This window comes from Anopheles funestus, chromosome 2RL (assembly GCF_943734845.2).
Source record: "Anopheles funestus chromosome 2RL, idAnoFuneDA-416_04, whole genome shotgun sequence".
Classification (NCBI taxonomy): domain Eukaryota; kingdom Metazoa; phylum Arthropoda; class Insecta; order Diptera; family Culicidae; genus Anopheles; species Anopheles funestus.
The window spans coordinates 102,713,956-102,727,710 of NC_064598.1; the positions used below are offsets into that span (position 1 = coordinate 102,713,956).

The 13,755-nt window shown below is 38.1% G+C and overlaps 1 protein-coding gene across 17 annotated transcripts in view; it reads left to right on the forward strand.

Annotated features, from left to right (window-relative positions):
• LOC125761492 (serine-rich adhesin for platelets) overlaps positions 1-13,755 on the forward strand; it is a 124,470-nt gene that overhangs the window by 97,475 nt on the left and 13,240 nt on the right. For 15 of the 17 annotated variants that reach the window (XM_049422662.1, XM_049422659.1, XM_049422661.1 and 12 more), the window contains 2 exons: positions 1,824-2,954; positions 11,078-12,262. In XM_049422662.1, the coding sequence (XP_049278619.1) occupies positions 1,824-2,954; positions 11,078-12,262 (2,316 nt within the window). The remainder of the gene's footprint in view (positions 1-1,823; positions 2,955-11,077; positions 12,263-13,755) is intronic. The other 2 variants (XM_049422668.1, XM_049422669.1) reach the window with 2 other exon arrangements.

A 13,755-nucleotide genomic window follows, 5' to 3' on the forward strand; every position in this document is an offset into this window, starting at 1 on the left:
CAACCGACCCCTTTTTCCCTGTATCATTAGTTCCATGCGCTCCTAAAACCCAGGAAGTTATTTCGTATTTAGCCACAGGACGTAAAGGATATGTTTTTATACGTAATATATCCTACGACCCTTTTCCTTTGCCGTTTATCTTAGAACCCCCTTCATTATCACTAAAGCTAAACAGTCTTTGGAGTAACTTTCAAGCACTGGATATGTTTTTTGCTATCTAAGTAATACACTTTCTGATATGTGTTTCATTTACAAGCTGTATCAAACGTATGGTATTCTTTTAAAGCAAATGACTTACTCTTGCAATCGCTCGTTCACGCGTAGTCAATTTATATTTGCTAGATATATTTTATTAGATATCTTTTTCTTATTTGTTACCTAATTCCTGTTCCTGTTTGTAAAAAAGTTTCACTAATTTTTCGTCTTATTACTTTATTAACTCAAGTACTTTTTATCGTTTTTTCTAAAAAAAATTGAATGCATTTGTCTACCAACGTACTTTCCTCAAGAAATAATCTCCATTGTACTTTACTTTCTTCGTTAACACTGCCGTCTGATACTATAATTTTTTGTACTACAATTTAATTTGGTCTACATATTTTGCTTTTGGCAGTTTGGTTAAATACAAATACATCTTATCATTGCTTGTTTTGTAAACATTTAACCAAAGAATAGTAAAATGGAACAAAACCAGAGTGATTAATAAATGTAGAATTTTGTGTTACATGTTCCTGTTTCTTTTTTATTATATCGAAATCAATAAATAAATAGTTTTCTAGTAACTTTTTCGATTGATGTTTGAGGTTGTTATATTGTAGAATGGTTTTGCTAGTAGTCGTTAGTAATGTGAGAGTTAATTTAATTTTTAAATTATTTAAATCCCAGTTTGATCTACTGTCCAGTATTACATTTAGAATTTGTTTTTTACGCTAACATACACTCATGGTCCTAGTTAATCGATTGCTCCCATCTCTGTAATTTTCTTAATCACACAGTTTTTGGGCATTTTTGCATATCCAGGCTAACAAAAAAAGAACCACATTCCGTTTATATAGTCTTGCAGATATGCATTGCAACTAAATCCCTACTAAAGCCAAGGATAAACATCTACACCCATCCGTTCATGTTGATCTGTTTCTCTAAAGAAGTTAACCGACGATATTTGGATATTCTCTAAGGAAGTTAACTGACGATATTTGGATGAAAACCTATACTTCATGTATTCTCACATATATTTTTGACGAGAAAAATATTTTATGTTTCCTATCTCTAAAAGATCGGTTAAAAAGACGTTGCTTCGATTTTCTGTGGTGTTCTCATTTTACTTCGCTATATTTATTGTTCCACAAAATAGACAAACTCGAAATACTTCTGATGTTGTATCGTTCCAAAATAAACTGAGATCTTCTGCAAGCTTTGGTCAAAGTTGTTTGATATATTTGTTTTGTCTACAGTGTGTCCGCTTCATACCAGCAATACTGTCCGCTCTAATAGTCCCTATGATATCTTGTTCAACATGATGGAATCCAGCCCATTTCGCTAATATTCAGATATTATTATATCCGATTATTATTCAGATATATTATATAATCGCAATATTACGATTCCTATAAATTTTCTCTCTTTCACATTAACATCTCTGTATCGTGTCATTTGCAATACCTGTTCATTTACTTCCTTTACATGCCCGTTTCTTTTTATCTTACTATCGCTATGACTCTGCTCTGTGCATTTGACATTGAACGTACTCTTGTTCATCACCAATATCCTTCCAAAACACTCAACGAAAAAAGCCAATAAATTCACTATGTTGCATATTCCAGAGGATCACTCAAACAATGCTACGAACTCCGAATCCTCGTCGGCCGCCAGCATCAATACGGTCGTGCTGGTCGGTACGCCACCCAAAGGGTCCGGAACAAATAATACTAGTGCACCGAATTCGAAACCAAGATTAGTAGTACTAGAGAACCCTAACTTACCAGCCTGCCTGGAAAATTCTCTGCTCGGTTCGTGCGCTAGCTCTTCTTCCAAAAGCGCTACTGCTACTTCTGCTACTTCTACCATCAACGCTACTTCTATTACCACAACTGTTACTTCTATGACTACTGTCACTTCCTCTACTGTCACTGCTAGTATGGCGAACTCCATGTATACTACTACTCCCGATTCCTACCATGCGCCTATGATCGTTCCTTTTGCGGGTCACACACCTACCAACTCCTCGGCAGCTGCTGTCTGCTCTACGTTCACCACCACTCCTGCTGCCATGTTTATGTGTTCGCACAGCAGCACTTCGTCGCTAACGAGTATCAGTTCCTGTTCACCAAGCGATGCGTACGTTCCTCTTGTACCCGGTCCTGGACTACTTGGGACCAGTCCCAATCAGCATCCTCTGTACGGTGTGGCGGCCGGTGGTGTTGGAGCTAGTGGGGCGACTATATCCGGTAGGGGTGGTTTGATGGGATCACCACGTCTAGGTGTGGCTGCTCAGTCCCAGAGTTATCGGCGAATATCGCTCAAGAAATCCACGCACGATAGTTGTGTTGGTAGGACGGTGAAAATGGACTCTGGCATCTCTTCACCACTGTTATCGTCTAACCAACGGAGGGGTCACCAATCACGTCACTATCAACAGCAGCAGCAACATCTACTCAGCACTGCCATGCTTCCACCAAACGCTTCTCACCATCATAATCTACTTCAACATCCACATCCCAATCATCATCAACACCCGTACCTTCACTGTGGCACACAACTACCGTCCTCAGTAGTAGCGTCCGGGGTAGTAGGGCACCCGAATACACCAAATTCGGTTGCTGGTTTGCATCACACAGTTACAGGGATCATTGGTGCTAGCAGCTGCAACAGCAGCAGGACCAGCAGCAGCAGCAGTAGCAGTACCAGCACCGTCGCCGGTACCAATGAGTTTGCGTCCTCCTCGACTGACCATGGTACGCCTATAATATGTTTTTTGTTGTTTTTTTTTCTTCTATTTCCCACACACATATATACTGTTGTTAACTTCCTTCAACATGACAACTATCATTCCACGCTATGGCTATTTTCCAGAAATATCTTTAGCATTTCTACTTCAACAACAATTCTGTTTGATTCATTTGGTTTAAGGACGGAACATTATACATTATGTACTATATTTTTTACATTTGTTTTGTTTTGTTATTTGTTGTTTTGTTTTGTTCTTTCTTCATTTTGCCATATTTTAAAATTTCTTTGCCCTACTTTGAAACAGTCGCACCATTATCTACTTTAAATTCATCTACATTGGCTTATATGTACTAAAAAATGGCTGCTAAAAAGAAGTGTAACACCATGTTGCTACAGCTCTCATTACTCCCGCATCCTGCCATCATAGTTTCGTTCAATGAATGAGAGCTTTCCAAGCAAACTTGTATATTACATTAGTATTTTATTTTATTTTCCTTTGAGGCTTCTGTTTTCATTTTTCTGTTCTGTCCTTCCTATCATTTACATTCGTTTATGCGTTTATCCGTTCGCAATGACTCCGTGAGATTTTCATTTACATCTTTCGCGACAATCCTGACTTTTATCCACCGATCGGTGTCTCTTTCACTCATGGTTTCCCTCCAACTATAATTTCGTTTCCAACTTGCACTTCAGCAATATCGATGAAGCGCGTTTTGATGGTCAAAATTGTTTTAAATTAATGGCAATTTAAAATTTCCAACTTCTTCAATACTTCGCGTTTACCGTCAGGAACTCAAAAGCAATGTCCAACGTTTCGGTTTGTCTTTGTTGTCCATTTTGTTGTGCTGTGCTAAAGTATATGATATTCCCAACTAGAATTCATGCTTTAGTTATTTTTATTTCTTTTTTCTAGTTACAAAAAGTTATTCAAATTCATTTCGGGAGCAGATCAAATATGCCAAGCACATTGCCAAAAAGACCATAGCATTCCGAAAAACTTGACTAGTAATATGTGTTTTTACTCACGATGTGCATTTCGGGAATACTGGGAAACGATAGATTTAGATGTTTACTGGTGTTTATTACATTTAATTACTCTTAAATATAACATACTGCGTCCTCTAAGATCATGTTGCCATTGCCGCGTCGATAACCGTATAGTCTATGATAAACTGTACAAAAGTCATGCGCATTTTTTTCAATTTAGGTTGATCATACTACATTAATTGTCTCATATAAAAAAATATGTTTAATATTTGCCATACATATTTTTGGTCCAGCTAGCATATTTCTGTTCGGTTTGTGTTATACTACATGAATTGAAGGCTTGCTAATTGACCGTCGTGCATACAGTTTTAAGATAGGCAAAGCGAGGCAACGAAAAGATTCAATTTGCTATCTAGCTTAATTACTTCACAACCATGATGAAGCAATTGGACAAGATAATGATGAAAAAGCACTCTCAATTAATCAAGACAATAATAAAAAAAAACACAATGAACACACATACATACTTATTGCTAACTGTCGTACTTGGGCAGCCTGCTTGGTAGTACCACGAATTATTGATGTGTTAGAAATTGCTGTATATTATGCAAATCTGATAGTTTTTATTCCTTCCCCTTTGTTATGGATATGAACGAAATAAAAACACAGTTGAGATAAACATTAGTTTATCGTAAAGTATGAAACATGTAGTAAGCTAAGATATGGAATAGATTATCATCTGTTAGATGAAAATTTTAATATAAAACAGTTAATGTAAACAATGCCCTTCAGCCCCTCGACAACATCTGTTTGATGGGAGCTCAGCAATGGATGGGTGCTGCATTGTATTGAGCTTGTTTTTTTCGCTAGTGGTTTATTTTTACACTATGAATGTGTCCATTTTATTTGTCGTGAGTAACCGTGCAAATAGACGTAGAGAGACATTTCTCGCGCGACATTTCTTAAAAGTAGCTCAATTCTGCAAACAAAGCAAATCGCTCGGCGAGACATTTCTGTGCCTACTTCGTTGGAATATTTCTATGTGTTTCTATGGAAATGACGTTTCGATGCTGTTTTTTATATATGGACTTTTCATCGCATTTCATGGAATATTGACAAGAAATGTCGCGCGAGAAATGTCGCTCTACGTCTATTTGCACGGTAAAGGATTGATAAGATGGTTGATATTCTGTATGATAAATGTAAAAGCTATACTGTTGGGTGATTGTCTGTATGATCGAATGATAATGTAGGAGTCGAAAAATCATCAACGGGCGTTTGTTTCTCTACTACTAGAAATCATATTAACAACACCTCGCATAAAGTCGGCAACATTATTATACACTGCGTACCGATGTGTTATTCTATCATTGCGACGTTTAACTATGATTGTGTCAATACTCCGCCTCTTCATACTTTCACAAGGATATCGTGACAGTTTCGATGTTCAGTTTAGATTCGTTCGCTTACAGGCGTTTGGTTCACTTTATATTTGATTTGCATGTGGTTCTCAATTAATCTGGACTGTCCTTTGAATGTAACAATTCCCGTGCTTTTTAATCCACTGCACAAGCGTTAGATTACATAGATATTGCATGCATACTTACAACTTCACACAAAATGGACAGATTTGCATGCAAACCTTCAAACACTATACATTTAGGTAAATATATATACAAATACATATAATTATTTTTTTTATTTAAATTTAGTACGTATTCCCTGCTTTCACTTTCTCCGAATTGTTTGTCGCTTTTCAAGCTTGCGTACTCATGAACAAAATCATATTTATATCATCTTTATCTCAGCCGACAATTGATCGCAGTAAAGTGTGCAATCAACAATGATCTTGCAATAGACAACCAATACAAATATAATTGATTTATTCATATATATATATATATATATATATATATATATATATATATATATATATATATATATATATATATATATATATATATATACCGGGGGCGGCCCGGTGGTGCATGTGACAAACGGCGCCAGTCCACACGGCCGGACCGGGTTCAAATCCCATCCGGACCGTCCCCCCGTAGCAAGGACTGACTATCCGGCTACGTGGTAAAAATAAGTCTAGTAAGCCAGAAATGGCTGGCGTGAACTGTAAGGTCGTTAAATCCAAGAAGAAGATATATATATATATATATATTTATATATTCATATATATTTATATATAACGTTATATAAAACGAAACATTTCAAGCTATCGATATTCTTCTCAAAACAGTGTCGAACGATGTATCTGTATCAAACGCAAAATGATATCAATACGGTCAGGCCGTTCTACACGAATAAAAAAAACTCAAAAAGATCAACTCAAAGACAACATTCAAACAAAATGGTAACTCATCATCTGGGGTATATACATTGCAGTTCTAGTTCTAATTGTACGAGTGTCTGTTTGCCGCACAAACCGTTTTCTCTGTGCCATTGAGGTAAAGCAACACATTTCTCATGAACGTTCATGTAATCAAAATTGCACACGTTTCAGTTTACAATAAGCCGTCGTTGTTTTAATTATAACATTCGGTAAACTGGTTATGAGGCGTAGTTTCTATGATTTCAACAAAAAAAAATCCCTCAATGAGCTTTAACTTAATTAGAAGAAACATGTTCGCAAATTATTTTTTAAATTTACTTTCTTCCATCTGCATCCACATGATAGAAGGATACAATTTAATCGAAATTATAAAATACAAATATTATTCGCTTACAAAGATACGAATGTAATGAGAAAATGTTTGCTGTTTTTCTCTTTCTATTCCACAAACAACAACGAACTGAACAATACGATATTGTAACACGTACACCTTCACGTGCCGTGTGTTCTTTAATAATCCTGTTAAAAATAAAATAACGTATGCCTGCCTCAAAATTCCGATCCGATCCTTTAATAGAGTCTATCACTTCTACGGTCAATACGTCCACTGTGAAGACGATGGCCACATCGATGACAGCGGCAATAATGCTGCCACTATCGCCCGGCGCGTCCATGAGTAAATTTCACCATTATGCTAGTACACGGCAAGGAGGCCGAGAGGAACCGGTTAGCGTTGGCGGTATCACCTTCAACAAATTGTTGACCACTATCACCAACTCAATTGTTGGAAGTAGTGGTGGTAGTAATGGTGTGAATGGAAGTGGAAGCGATGAAGTTGCACCTGGTGGTGGAGGTATTGAGAGTTCTTCCGGTTGTAGCTTTTCCAACTTTTCTTCGTCCAAGTATGCGTCTTGCTGCTCCTCGACGGTAAGCATACAAACCGTGTCAATCCCGTCAATGGGACCACCTGCTCCTCCTCCACTGCCACCGCCACCGGCCATTCGTGGGGTACGACGCCATACGCACAGCCTGAGCCACCATTCGGCCAATACGATCTACCTCACTAGTGCAAAACAACTGCGACGATTGCGCAGCACGTTGCGACGTCATTCCGTCTCAGGTACGGCTAACGATTATTTTGTTGTTTTGTTTCGTTTTTAGTCTATAGTTTGAATATTTGTTATTTTATTTTCCAACATTTTGCTATGGCAACATATTTTTTCAAGATTTAAACCACAGCTAATGTTGTATCTAGCTTGAAACACGTTTTGTTCAATTTACAACAATACCTTCATCAAATTCAATCTCGAGTGATTGTTGAGGGTGAATGTGATTCAATGTATGTGATTCAAAGTATATAGTTTTATCTCCGTACTGTAAAGAATATCATTTTTGTCTCCTATTTTTAACCCTATAGATATATTAGATTGAAGTTTTATTTAAATCTTAACAGCAAAGCTAATAGCATCCAAATTTTCACTACATAAGACAGCTTTAAAATTGGTAGCATTTCTTATGACTTCTCCATCCGAACATCCATCGAGTAATTTGTTACTATACTTCAAATTATGGTTTCCGTTACGGTGTGCATCTTGGTACTAATTAGAAGGAACCGTTTTTAATACAAGTAATTACCAAAAAACGGTCAAATGTGTTGCCAAATAAAAAAAATCGTCAACACTGGTCCAAATGGTATCGAAAAAAGGATTCACACTCCCCTGGTCACCAGATGATTATGAATAGTATGGGGATGAAGTAATTTTTTTTCTTTCTCCTGTCGTAGACACGGTCATAAAAATTAATTCAACTTTTAAACAAAACCGCAATCAGTTATTAGTTTAACACATACGCGACCAAATAGCTGTCTCGCTTTCGAAAGAGAAAGAGCATTTGTCTTATCTTGCCCGGGTTTACCGCTTTTGATATTGTACAAAGTTGTTTATCTGTACAGCAGTGCCCTAAGAAGTTGATTGAACGAGTTAAGTGTATGCTCGTGTTGAGTAACGCAGTAAACATGACTTTTTTCGTATGATCGTAAGAAAGTACTTAAGAACGAAATTTTCTATGGCTATCGGACCGGTATGGAATGCATTCCGCATGCATTTACTGATCAGTTTTTCGTATTATCGTAACGTTTTTCGTATTATTCCTGTCCATATTTTTTGTATTGGTTTTATTACGTTCGGTTCTAACTCATTTGTGAAAATTAAGCTAGTTTCACAAAATTTACAACATATTGCTCTTACGAGAAAGCAAGTAGATGGACATAAAAAAATGAACAAAAAAAATTTCAAAAAATTGTGTATTTTAAATTAAACAACTAATTTATTTAATTAATTTTTTTATTATATTTTATATTATTACGGATTTCGCCATTGTATCAGCGCACTGCTTCTGCTATAGTCACAATAGACACAATGCATTTCCTCCTATAAAACTAATTCGAATGGATATTCTTCTGTAGACAAATTTTAGAAAATAAGAACTTATCTAGAATCATCAGCGTTGTAAAGACCAGTCGGCTGCAAATTGGGAAGGTGTTGAAGGGAACATAATAAGTTGGAGTAATAGTGTCTTCTAACATGCGTGCTTCTTTATTGTAACTCTCTTGTAGTGTGAGTGTAGTGTGTGATGTTTAGTACCTGTCATTCGGTGGACTAATAATGTAGCCATGTTATTAATAATATAGCGTAAAGACAACGCGACGCCCACCGATAAAGCACGATGGAAATGGATGTAATTAAATAGTGTAGCTCAAAGTTAACGTCTACGAACAGGCAGACCGGGTGGATAGTTTTATTTACCGACGAGAAGACCATCATGTTTACCCCTCTACAATGGTAACGTGTACGGAGGATCGGACTAAGAAACTATACACACGCCAGGGCAAATGTCGAACATATTGTAGTGGGCTGAATTACGAACCTCTTTAACATTATTTATGGGAACCAGGACTTCCAAGCATACGCATCCATTAATTGAACTTTAGTGGAAAAGAGCTGGAAACTGCCGTTGCACTGATGCAAGTAATGAAAACAAAAATGGAAAAAGATAATCGCGACCACACCATCTACGCGTTTGCCCACAAACCAATGGCGCCTTCACACAGCATCAAAAACACACATACCAACAGAGAGCAGTAAAATGAGAATAGAAAAATAAAAGGAACAAAACATAGCTCACGTCTATAAGCAAAGAACCGCTAACGATAATCGTAAATTTCATACTAAGCACTTCTGTTGACTAATCTAATTACAGTAGAGATAATTAGATCGGATGGGCCGGTGTTGTATGTGATAAACGGCGTCGGTTCCACACGACAGGACCGTGTATGAAATCCTATCCGAACCGTTCCCCCGTAGCAAGGATTGACTATCCGGATACGTGATAAAAGTCCAATAAGCCAGAAATGCTCGGCATCGGTATCACCTTAGAAGTCACTAAGCCAAGAAGAAAAAGAGAGAGACAGAGAGATAATCAGAAAGTGTAATCTTATAATCTTATGTGGTCTGGATGTGGATCTTGTGTGTTAACACCAGAGAAGAGTGTAATGTTTCGGTGCATAAGTTAATGCGAAGTCAAGAAAGCATACGATAAATGACGAAGGACCTTTTTCTACAATATGTTGACAAGAGATAAGGATAACTTGTCAGCGAAGAGAAGTGTGACTGTAAAATAGCTACCGTAAGAAACAAACATTTGCCGTTGAATCTGTTCGCAAAATCGCTACCGTAAACCCAAATAATCAAGCTGCTTTATTGAAACTTGTACGCCAATACTAGGTCCACTAAGAAATACCGATGTTCGCTACTACTACGCGTTGTATAAAGCTTCTGCATGGAGTTAAGAATAATCACTAGTTCTAGACCCAGTTGGCAGCAGCTCATTAAATATCATAAACCCTGTTCACTTTGTCCTCAAACTAACTTCTTGAATTAAACTTCCTGTTGATACTGCCGCTTCCGCTTGTAGTAATAACGTTCTCTAACCATAATCAATGCTGAACATTTATAATGCACGGACATAAGACGCTCAATATCGTAGCTACAAGGAAAAAAGGTTTAAGTATACCGTGTAACAATTAGTGGTACTCAGAACATTTTAGTGACGTCAAAAATGAGTATTTTACATACGTAATTGAAAGTGACGAATGAACTGACGCATGAACTTCCTTAATACGAATAAATCATTTTAAACTGCTATTATTGCCACAAAAAAACGGATATGGTTAAATATTTCACATTTTGAAGTATGATACAAAATTTCCAAAATGCTTCCTACATGTACCATAAAACGTCCAACATTATGCAATATATATTAAAAATCCTTCATTTGCGGCTAATAAGTCTATTTACAAATCTAGTATTAAGTATTGTTCCTATTTGGAAACGTATTTTAAATGTTATGATCAACACAGCATTATTGATAACGTGTATATATTTCTGTCACAATTGCTACTGTCTTACTGCAAGGACGACTTTACTACAACGCTCTCAACGAAGAACTCCCGTAACACCCCAAAGACACAACGGTTTAGACTATGTATAGCTTCACGTCAACACTGCTGAAGCACGTGGAGCATAATACACTTCTATATTGCCCACATTTTGTACGTGTCCATTTTTGGGTACTTTCCGTACAAACTAATTGCGTTGTTCTACCGGCGACTTAGTTCCTTCACAACATACACAAACAAGCATTCATACACGTCTACACTGCATACAGAAACTTCAAAAACACGCCCAGCAAAACACCCGTGTGTACTACTTTCTTTTTACCCTTGTTTGTCTCTATCCGCAGTTACATCCGCATCCTCCACATCCGGAGTATTCCATCAAAGAGCTTTATCATTGCCAAGCGCTCCCATGTTAGGCCATTCTCTCCATAGCAATACGAATCATTTGAATGCCCTCCATGCTACCGGTAGTAGTGTCCGGTCATCCTCGCAAAGCAGCGTTGCTGCGGCAAGTTCTGGGCAGGGTTCGGGCACCTGTTCGGGCCCAACTAGCAGCACCTGTGGGCAGCAGCATATTGTCACGCTGTCGGCATCTCAGTCATCATCTTCTACATCTTCCACCGGCACGATTCAACCGGTTCACCACCGTACCCGTTCATTGCCCCTGACAGAAGAGTCGGCTATTCGCGTCACGAACGAACGATCGATAGGCCAGGGTGGATGGTTGCAGCAGCAGCAACCGCAGCACCATAACCATCACCACCACAACCATCTCCCGTATCCCCAGCAGCAGCACTACTCTTCATCGTATTCCTTCACCGGTGCAACAAATCATCATCGGAAGTCATCGTCGGCCTATTTACTCACACCGACGCTCGCCACCGGCGGTGGGCTCATGTGTTCTCTGCACGGTACAGCGAACAGTGGAGGTGGATGGTCACCGCCAGTGTCGGACTTGCTGTGTGTATCGCCACACCGCCAACAACATGAATTTTCGCCGGATACAGGTAGTACGTCTTTCGCAAGTGTCGTACCGTCTCGTAGCTCGATGGAAAGTATTATTGAAGACCAGCGGTATCTTCCGATGGATCTGAAGAAATTACCATCACAGTCCTCAGTTGGCCAGAACGAGGAAACACCGTGTCCGGAGAGTGGTCAGGCAGGTCAGCTACCGCTAATCAGTCGCCTGTTACGCAGCAGCAATTTGCAGCAACCTTCCGTTTCATCTTCGTCACCATCGCCGTCGTCGTTGTCCAACGGCAAGATAGGTCTGCTCGGGCTAAAGATGGCTATGATGGCGGATGGTGGCCGTTTGATGGGTGGTGGTTTGGCTGGGTCCACCTCGAACAGCTGCACCGCTAACGGTGGCTGTAGTTGTAGTAGTCCTTCGTCACAATGCAGTAGCAGTAGCAATTGCAATCACGCCATTAGTAGCAATACCACTTCGCATAAAAGCACGAACGGTACCTCACCGGGAGCACTGCGTCGCCCGAGCATTGGCCGCACTGCCAGCGGTACGATCAGCAGGAGTATGTATTTTGTGTTTCATGATTTGCATTTTGTTTCTTTTCTTTATCGTATCATCTTTTATTATTTTTTTGTGTTCGTTATTATCTTATTCTATATCTTACTTGAATTGTTGATTCAACGTCTTGTGCATTTTAAGTATCTTATTTTTCTTATTATCTGCTTCTTTCAAATATTATACTACGTTTATTTACATACCACACAGTACATTATACACCATTATACACCGAAAAAACGAGTAAAGTACAGTGGAACGTCGATTATCCGGGGTGCTCGGGACCGGACTGATGCCGGTTAATCGATTTCCACGGATAATAGTCACTTAAATGTCAAGGTCATTTATATATCTAGATAAAGCGTATATAGTATCTATATACTATACTTTTGATGCTAAAAATGATTCTGGATCAAGGAAATTATTATCAAAAAACTATCACAATTTAGAACAATTAACTCGCCCCGGGATAATCGACGTTCTACTGTATATTTTAATGCTGTTGAGTTAGTAGTATCTTGTTTTATTTATTTGAACTTTGATTTTATCTATGGAATTTATAGTTCATCAAAATTATATTTTCTTTACATTTACGTTCTTTCATCGGTACAAGTAATGAAGCGTTTTTGTTTGTAATGATGTAATTCACTAGAATTTTGAACATGACACGATCGATACCGTGAAACGATTTCCTTATAGGAAAAAGTCTTTTTTCGCCACACCGTTTTATCTAACTATTGTGAGCTCGCTCGTCGTCCCTAATCGGATTATAGCGCCCCTATAAAATTCCAATTGTTAATATAAACCTCAGGAAAAGAATTGAACTTATCTCCCTTGATAATCTATTTGGCACATTGTTGCATAAATTCAATTATGCTCTACAAAATCCGAACCAAAGCGCCTGGATTGTCAGAAAGGAGCGTATTAGAAAATAAACAATTTGTTGACTGGTCCTCCAGGCTATTGTAATCAAATTAAGGCACGGGGTAAGTGTGAGGGTGAGAAGGTGGCCTAATGAGTTGTCATATTGACCACAGAAACAACAGTTTTGCTATATACACGATACATCGTTACGAAGTAAACGCTTTGCGAAAACGACAGATTGCTTTGGAATGTTCGATCATATACACATATACATCATATGTTAAATATGTATTTAACATAATCGCACCGTATCACTCAATCACCGTATCAGTCAAAACAGCGTCATTCGGCTTTATCATCATCCGTAGACATCCTTTACAACAAAATCTTCCGCTACCGCTATGTTGAATTTGTTTGAGAATGAGTTTAAAGCACCAGAGGGACCCAAAACAAACAAATGCTTCGCACCTAACACTAAGAATATTTCTTATGATCGTATTCCTTTTTGCATGACAGCACGTTCTATCCTTTTGCTCACGCGACGATTGACAAATTTAGTACTATAAGGTGAATAGAATAAGTTTGCTTTATTTTCTTCTTCGGCTACAATAATTTTGACAAAAACAACTGGTTACC